Here is an 8,858-nt window from a genome sequence, read left to right on the forward strand (position 1 = left end):
GCCAGGGAAAATCCCAGGAATTGACATTCCCGTAATCCTGGAATTTTTGCAGGCAGGCCTAGAAAAAGGCCTTAGTCCTAGAACCCTTAAAGTCCATACAGCAGCACTAGGGTCCTATCTAGATTTTCCCTTGGCAGAACACCGCTGGGTGCGTAGGTTTCTCAAAGGGGCAGAACGGCTTCGACCCTTTGTTAGAGAAACCTTTCCTACCTGGGACCTAAATATAGTCTTAACTAGCTTTTGCCAATCCCCCTTCGAACCCCTCTCACAACTCTCCTTGAGGCTGCTCACACTAAAAGTTACCCTTTTAGTTGCCATAACATCGGCTCGGAGAATAGGGGAATTGCAAGCATTACAATGTATTGAACCATACATGGTAATACAAGACGACAGGATTACCTTCAAACTAGACCCAGCCTTCCTTCCGAAGGTAGTGTCAAAATTTCATAGGGAGCAGACGATCACTCTGCCCTCCTTCTGTCAAAATCCCCGTAACGAGAAAGAGAGAGAATTTCATAACCTAGACGTTAGGAGAGCTGTTCTAGCGTACCTAGAGGCCACCCGCTCTTTCCGTAAAAATAATAACCTCTTCATTCAATTTCAGGGGCCGGCAAAAGGAAAGACGGCAACTAAGAGCACCATCGCGAGGTGGATCAAGACCGCCATCCAAGAGGCATATAAAGCCAGGGGTCTCGACCCTCCGGGAAAAATTAGAGCTCACTCCACTCGCTCTCTTTCCTCCTCTTGGGCAGAAAAAGGCCAGGCGTCTGCCGAGCAGATCTGCAAGGCGGCGACCTGGTCGAGTATACATACATTTACCCGACATTACAGGGTTAACGTCCAGTCGGACAAAGACCTGAGTTACGGACGTAAAGTCCTTCAGGCAGTAGTCCCACCCTAGGGCCACGTATAATTTGGTATACTCCATATGTAATGGGGCCGTCGGGATGACGCTCTGGAAGGACGCGGATTACTTACCGGTAGTCCCTTTTCCAGGAGTCATCACGACGGCCCATAGTTCCCTCCCCTTTAAGAATAATTTATGTTCTTCAAATGTAAATATGACCGAATAAAGGTAAAATTTGGTTTAGTAAACATTGTCCACCGTAATGATTTATAAGTCACTGAAGCATGGGTGGAAAGGGAGGTGCTTTTAAACTCTTCCTGTCCCTACCTGGGTCAGAGGGCAACCTCCATATGTAATGGGGCCGTCGTGATGACTCCTGGAAAAGGGACTACCGGTAAGTAATCCGCGTCCTTCTACGACATCGGGAAGTTGGAGAACTTTTGGCGAGTGAGTCAGTGAGGGCTTTCAGCTTTATATATATTTTTTATATATATATATATATATATATATATATATATATATATATATATATATATATAGATATATAGATTATACTCCAGAGCTGCACTCACTATTCTGCTGGTGGAGTCACTGTGTAAATACATTACTTATCCTGTACTGATCCTGAGTTACATCCTGTATTATACTCCAGAGCTGCACTCACTATTCTGCTGGTGGAGTCACTGTGTACATACATTACTTATCCTGCACTGCTCCTGAGTTACATCCTGTATTATACTCCAGAGCTGTACTCACTATTCTGCTGCTGGAGTCACTGTGTACATACATTACTTATCCTGTACTGATCCTGAGTTACATCCTGTATTATACTCCAGAGCTGCACTCACTATTCTGCTGGAGTCACTGTGTACATACATTACTTATCCTGTACTGATCCTGAGTTACATCCTGTATTATACTCCAGAGCTGCACTCACTATTCTGCTGGTGGAGTCACTGTGTACATACATTACTTATCCTGTACTGATCCTGAGTTACATCCTGTATTATACTCCAAAGCTGCACTCCCAATTGTGCTACTGGAGTCACTGTGTACATACATTACTGATCCTGTACTGATCCTGAGTTACATCCTGTATTATACCCCAGAGCTGCACTCTCTATTCTGCTGGTGGAGTCACTGTGTACATACATTACTTATCCTGTACTGATCCTGAGTTACATCCTGTATTATACTCCAGAGCTGCACTCACTATTCTGCTGCTGGAGTCACTGTGTACATACATTACTTATCCTGTAATGACCCTGAGTTACATCCTGTATTATACTCCAGAGCTGCACTCACTATTCTGCTGGTGGAGTCACTGTGTACATACATTACTTATCCTGTACTGATCCTGAGTTACATCCTGTATTATCCCCCAGAGCTGCACTCACTATTCTGCTGGTGGAGTCACTGTGTACATACATTACTTATCCTGTACTGATCCTGAGTTACATCCTGTATTATCCTCCAGAGCTGCACTCACTATTCTGCTGGTGGAGTCACTGTGTACATACATTACTTATCCTGTACTGATCCTGAGTTACATCCTGTATTATCCTCCAGAGCTGCACTCACTATTCTGCTGGTAGAGTCACTGTGTACATACATTACTTATCCTGTACTGATCCTGAGTTACATCCTATATTATACCCCAGAGCTGCACTCACTATTCTGCTGGTGGAGTCACTGTGTACATACATTACTTATCCTGTACTGATCCTGAGTTACATCCTGTATTATCCTCCAGAGCTGCACTCACTATTCTGCTGGTGGAGTCACTGTGTACATACATTACTTATCCTGTACTGATCCTGAGTTACATCCTGTATTATACCCCAGAGCTGCACTCACTATTCTGCTGGTGGAGTCACTGTGTACATACATTACTTATCCTGTACTGATCCTGAGTTACATCCTGTATTATACCCCAGAGCTGCACTCACTATTCTGCTGGTGGAGTCACTGTGTACATACATTACTTATCCTGTACTGATCCTGAGTTACATCCTGTATTATACTCCAGAGCTGCACTCACTATTCTGCTGGTGGAGTCACTGTGTACATACATTACTTATCCTGTACTGATCCTGAGTTACATCCTGTATTATACTCCAGAGCTGCACTCACTATTCTGCTGGTGGAGTCACTGTGTACATACATTACTTATCCTGTACTGATCCTGAGTTACATCATGTATTATACTGCAGAGCTGCTCTCACTATTCTGCTGGTGGAGTTACTGTGTACATACATTACTTATCCTGTACTGATCCTGAGTTACATCATGTATTATACTGCAGAGCTGCTCTCACTATTCTGCTGGTGGAGTTACTGTGTACATACATTACTTATCCTGTACTGATCCTGAGTTACATCCTGTATTATACCCCAGAGCTGCACTCCCTATTCTGCTGCTGTGGAGTATCTTCATGCCTCAGATGTATAAGGTCAGCTGCACACGAGCGTGACGGGCTCCGCCGCGGAATATTTTGCGGCAAAGCCCGTCACGGTGCCCCCCCAGAGACCCCATCCTTACCAGCGGATCCGGCGCCTTCACTCCCGCATGACGCTTCCCCGCCGCCGCGTCACATGGTACGCCCACCGCGTCATATGACGCGGTGGCGGTAGGTGGGGAAGCGTTTTCACGCTATCTTCCGCTGTGTTACAGTGGGAGATAGCGTGAACGGACGGCTTCCATTGAGTGCAATGGAAGCCGTCAGCGTGTACACCCGCGGCAAATAGAGCATGCCGCGGGTGAGGACGGGAGATTACACACGGCGGAATGCCGCGGTGTGTGCCCTGAGCTGTTAGCTTCAATAGAACCTAATAGCTGTGAGCAACGCAGCGGATTTTCGCCACGAATTACGCGGCGGAAATCCGTTCGTGGGAAGGAGGCCTAAGGCCTCCTTCCCACGAGCGTGACGGGCTCCGCCGCGTAATATTACGCAGTGAAGCCCGTCACAGCGCCCCCCAGAGCCCCTATACTTACCTGCGGGAGATAGCGTGAAGACGCTTCCCTGCCCACCGCCGCCGCGTCACCGCCCGTCACCGCCCTCCGCCGCCGCGTCACCGAGCGTGTCACGTGCACGGCCGGCCGCGTCATATGGCGGGAAAGCGTTTTTTCACGCTATCTCCCGCTGGTTACAGCGGGAGATAGCGTGAACGGACGGCTTCCATTGACTGCAATGGAAGCCGTCAGTGCGTACAGCCCGTCCTCACCCGCAGAAAATAGAGCATGCTGCGGGTGAGGACGGGAGAAATCGCGGTGCGTAATTCCGCGCTGGAATTACGCATCGTGAGCATTGTGCTATTAGGTTCAATAGAACCTAATAGCTGCGGGCCACGCAGCGGATTTTTGCCGCGGATTTACGCGGCGCAGATTACCCCACCGCTTGTATCACGTGATACTCCCGCTCCCATCATGTGACACGACTTCGCAGTTTGTCCCCTCCCTCCTCCTGTAGACCGTCTTGTCGCTGTAGCCACGCCTCTTTCCGCGTTGTCAGCCAATAAGCGCTCTGCTCGCTGCTGGAGCGGCGGTCAGCTGAGCAGGCTGGGCAGTCGGAGCGCCGCGCAGCTCGGGGTCGGTCATGGTGTCTCTGCTGTGCTGCGGGCCCAAGCTGGCCGCCTGCGGGATCGTGCTGAGCGTGTGGGGCGTCATCATGCTGGTGAGTGCCGGTAGGGGGCGCTGCGGGTGAGAGCGGACAGCGGGGTCCCTGTCCTCAGTACAAGGGGCTTTAGAAAGGATTAGAAAGGATCAGGAAGGGTTAATTCCGCGGGTCCCATGACTGCGGCTCCGTGACTTCTGCTTCCCTCTGAGTCACCCCTGTACTTCCCCTAGGGGAGCTGCTGGGAGTTGTAGTCCTTGCCTGACTGGGTGACGGCGCTGACAATGGGGCGATTGTTCCCATCACAGGACGAGCGACCTGCTGCGCTGCCAATACGGTCCGCTTGCTGTCAGTGAACGGAAACCTTCTAGGGCCAAGTGCCCGACACAGCGGGGGGGTCGCCAGGTCTGCATCCGCCGGACGTGAAACCGTGTCGTCCAGGATCTGCGCCAAACGAGCCGTCCGCACAGGAAAGGGTTACTGCCGGCGGTTGTGGGGGTCATTCACACGGCGAGATGCACCAAACCCCGCGCTGAAATAGCCCGCCGCGTTCTGTATGTGCGAATCTTCTGTCGCAGCAACGCTACAAGATGGAACCTGCGCCGCCTCCGCGGAACTGCTGCCCACGGCTACCAGCGGGCAGACGGCACCCGCATTGGCGCGGAGGATTTTTTTATATTTTTGAACGCTTTCTATTGAAAATAAAGGCGATGCGATTTATATATATATTTTTCTCGCAGTCTTACAAGCGCGCTATGGCGTTCGCCGTGTGTACGCCCCACCCCAGAACCGTGGCGGCTGCCCTTGTAAGTGAGCGTCTTATTCACTGACAGCAAGCAGAGAAGAGTGAAAAAATACACGTCCTGCTGGGATCGCCGTCACACGTTGCCACTAGGGGGCGCCGCTCATTCAGCAGTGGCTGATAACAGGGAGCGTTGAGTGGCCTGTGGGGTTGTGTCCAGCCGTCTGATAACAGGGAGCAGTAGCCTGTAGTGTGTTGTGTACACAGGAGCAGCAGAGCTGTGTTTGTTGTCATGTACACAGCGGCGGCTCCGGGCGGCATAAACCGGTAGCGGCGGAGCGGCACCCACAACAAACCGCCCTCTACAGGCGCTGGCGGACTACAACTCCCAGCTGCCCCTGTTTATGGAAAAACAGACAGATTGCTGATCACGGGGGAGGGGAGGGGGTGACTACAGAGGAGTCATTTCTAGTCCTCCACCATCCTACAGGGGGCGCCGTTCGCATGGTGGGATCCGTATCGCCTGTTATCCGGGTGGCTGTAGGCCGGCCGCGGAGTGTGACGCTTCTGCGCAGAATAAAGGCCGCTGTCTGCATCCGGTTGTTCAGGCGACTGTGAGGAGCCGCGGCGCGTCCTTCATCTTGCGTGTTTACGGACCCCGCGAATACACCCGACGCGAGAAGGCGGGAGAAGGTGTTGGATCTTCTTGCGGTCGTTTTTTTGCGCACGTAGATTCACAGTTGGAACGCGCCGGTAATAATGGCCCCCGTCGGTTCTCGGCGCGGATCGCCGCCTGCTAGTTGTGCCGTCAATGCACAAAATCTGCGTGCGGCATTGTGGCGCAGGAAATCCCATTTCCACCTGAAGGCGCGGCGCTCCGTTATTCTACTTCAGAGTGACAAACGCCATGAACGCAGTATATTCAAATGAAGGGGCCAGAAGCTGCGCCAAACTTCTGACTATGAACCGCGGTGCTCCTGTGTGACGTCCAGCTGATGGCGGACCGCGCTCGTGCAGCCGTAATTCTCGTACGAGTTTTGTGTCTTTGTCTCGCCGTCGGCACGGCCGGCTCTGCAATTCTCGTGACAGTGGAAAAAAAATGGCGTTGGCGTGCGGTTTAAATTTCTTTTCCTATTGAAGCGATGTGATTTTTCACCCGTGACGCATGTTTCTCACGGAACGCACGGCACCGGCTTAGGAGCGCAACATCAGCCTGACTTTCTCGGCCCGGTATCGCACTCGCCTGTATAAGTGCGCGCACACGGGGGACGTTCTCAGGCGCGGCGCATACGGACGTTCTAGGCTCTGGCGAGGATCACACACACATGAGCGTGCTTCAATCCCCCCCCCCCCCCCCCCCCCCCCTCCCGCGTCGCAGAGAATCTGCCATGTAGCAGGTTGTATCGTTGTGTCTCGCAGCGCAGACTTTGTGAGCGGGGGGAGGCCTGGCGACTGAGGGGTTAATAATGCTCCCCCTCAGTGACCTTGCTTTGGCTGCTGATTATGTAGCCTTGGTAGGAGTCGCCCCCTGGTGGCCGCAGAGGGGTAAGTCTTGGGAGGCTCTCACATATACCGCTACTATTGGGCCCCCTGTTATACATGGCACTCCAGGTGACACCCCCCCCACACCTGTACCGTCCCGGTGACTAGTGCTAAAGCGCTCAGGTTGTGGTGGCCCCTTCACTCCTAGCTCTGGGGCTTTAATCCCGGCTCGTAGTAAAAATCTGGTAGCAGGTTAGGTTGTCAGAGGTCAGTGACAGCCGAGGACCCGGAGGAGAAGCCGTTCTCAACGGCTTCTGTCTTCTCCTTGACAGGCTACATAGTGCTCAATGCAGAAAACGGAGAGACGGGAGGACCGCTTCTGCTATTTGACCCGGCGATCATGTGATCTCCAGGTGCCCACCGTATGCCCCTTGTGATCCCAAACTATACAAATTGTATACAAAACGTCCCGAACTTTATTTTTTAAATTAGTAAAATTAGGGATAAATGGTAAATGAAAAAAATCCCCCCCCCCCCCCCCCCCAGCCAATAAAAAAAAACCGGAGACCGTCTGCGCGCCGCGGGGAAACAGAAGGCAGCACAAATAATTTTAGTAGTTGAAGAAGTATAAAAAAAAAAAGAGAACCGTAAATTCCCCAAAAGTGTCCGGCCCTCGGGGGTCCTTTACATGCAAATAAATGTAAGGATGCCCAATTCCCCCTCCTCCCCCATTTTAGTAGTAGTTAGGCGCCCTCCGTCCACGCCCCGTTTTCTGCTCGCCTGTTGATTTGAGCGACAGGACCGGCCGTGTTCGCCGGGTGGGCTTTCTGCAGACTTGCATATAACTGCCCCCCGTAATCCTTCCATCTTGTGGCCCCGTGTTCTGTAGCGGTGTGCCGGCGCCCTCAGTCTCCTCTCTTCTCTCCAGGTGCTCCTTGGAATCTTCTTTAACGTCCATTCTGCCGTCCTGATTGAAGACGTTCCGTTCGAAGAGAAGGACCTGTTTGATGAGTAAGTGGCGCTCCTTGTAGACGTCTCCTGGCCCTCCGGCCTCTCGCTTACTCTGTCTTCTCTCCCGCAGCCCCAAGCCCCCCACCAAGCTGTACGCCCTCTACGAGCAGGTCTCCTATAACTGCTTCATCGCTGCCGCCATCTACGTCCTCCTGGGCGGCTTCTCCTTCTGCCAGGTGCGGCTGAACAAGAAGAAGGAGTACATGGTGCGCTGAGCCCCCCGGCTACCCCAACCGTCCGCTGAGCCTCCCCAGCACCATCCTTGTCTCCACCTGCGTCTGATCCTGGGAAGACGTCTCCGACCTCTCCTTGATGGACTGATTCTGGGGGGGTGATGTGGATATGACTTGTGTACATTCCTGTCCAACTGAGACCACCGTAATCCCCCTCCTCCGGACCCTCATCTACCTGTTTCTCCGCCCCACCCCCTCCTCGCTTTGGGCCTACTCTACCTGCCCCCCCCCCCCCTCTTCTTCTTCCTCCTCCAGCTCTTTATCTACCTGCCCCCTTTCCTTCTCCCTCTGGACCCTCATATACCTGCACCCCGCCGCCTTCTTCTTCCTCCTCCCCTCCTCCTCGCTCCGAACCCTTCTCTACCTGTCCGCCCTCCTCCCCCCTCCCCAGTGAGTCTCCTCCGATCTTCCCCTTTTCTTGATGTTATTTAAGATACGAGATGTAAGTGTGTAATAAAGCGTTGACTTGTGTGATCGGCCCGCCGAGACGTTACTAACCTCCTGGAATCCTCTGTGCTGCTGCAGGCTTTCCCTTCTCCTGCTTGGCACTGACCACTCAGATTCATCTCATCAATACTGTTCCTTGGAAGTTCCATTTGAGTTGAGTTCCATGGAAGCCAGTTGACGCTCAGCGGACGGGCTGAGCCTTCCGTAGGAAAAGCAGGCGGGCGGCCCGTCCGCAGAACAGAAGAAAACGCAGGACGTGCGGCTGCCAGCTGGGCACGGGGCAGATCCTGCTGTGGGAGCGCTTCACCCTACAAGAGCAGCGCTCTCCTGAACTCCTCTGTGCTGCGGGAGAACCTTCTACCCACCCACTTCTCCAACTGTCGTGAAACTACAACTCCCAGGATGCTCTGAAGGCCGGGCATCTGTATGTGGCATAGAGGGAACGCGGGCGTAACAATCACCCGCTGCGATGCGTTCTCACAA

General features: G+C 52.7%; 1 protein-coding gene across 1 annotated transcript; it reads left to right on the plus strand.

The window, feature by feature from the left end:
• Nucleotides 1-4,365: 4,365 nt before the first annotated feature.
• On the plus strand, nt 4,366-8,399 carry RNASEK (ribonuclease K). Its single transcript, XM_066593764.1, has 3 exons — nt 4,366-4,520; nt 7,613-7,695; nt 7,766-8,399. Exons 1-3 carry the CDS (start codon nt 4,443-4,445, stop codon nt 7,908-7,910), a joined length of 306 nt encoding a protein of 101 aa, XP_066449861.1. The 5' UTR covers nt 4,366-4,442; the 3' UTR covers nt 7,911-8,399.
• The last annotated feature ends 459 nt before the right edge of the window (nt 8,400-8,858 follow it).

Source organism: Eleutherodactylus coqui, chromosome 2, assembly GCF_035609145.1.
Source record: "Eleutherodactylus coqui strain aEleCoq1 chromosome 2, aEleCoq1.hap1, whole genome shotgun sequence".
Taxonomy (NCBI): domain Eukaryota; kingdom Metazoa; phylum Chordata; class Amphibia; order Anura; family Eleutherodactylidae; genus Eleutherodactylus; species Eleutherodactylus coqui.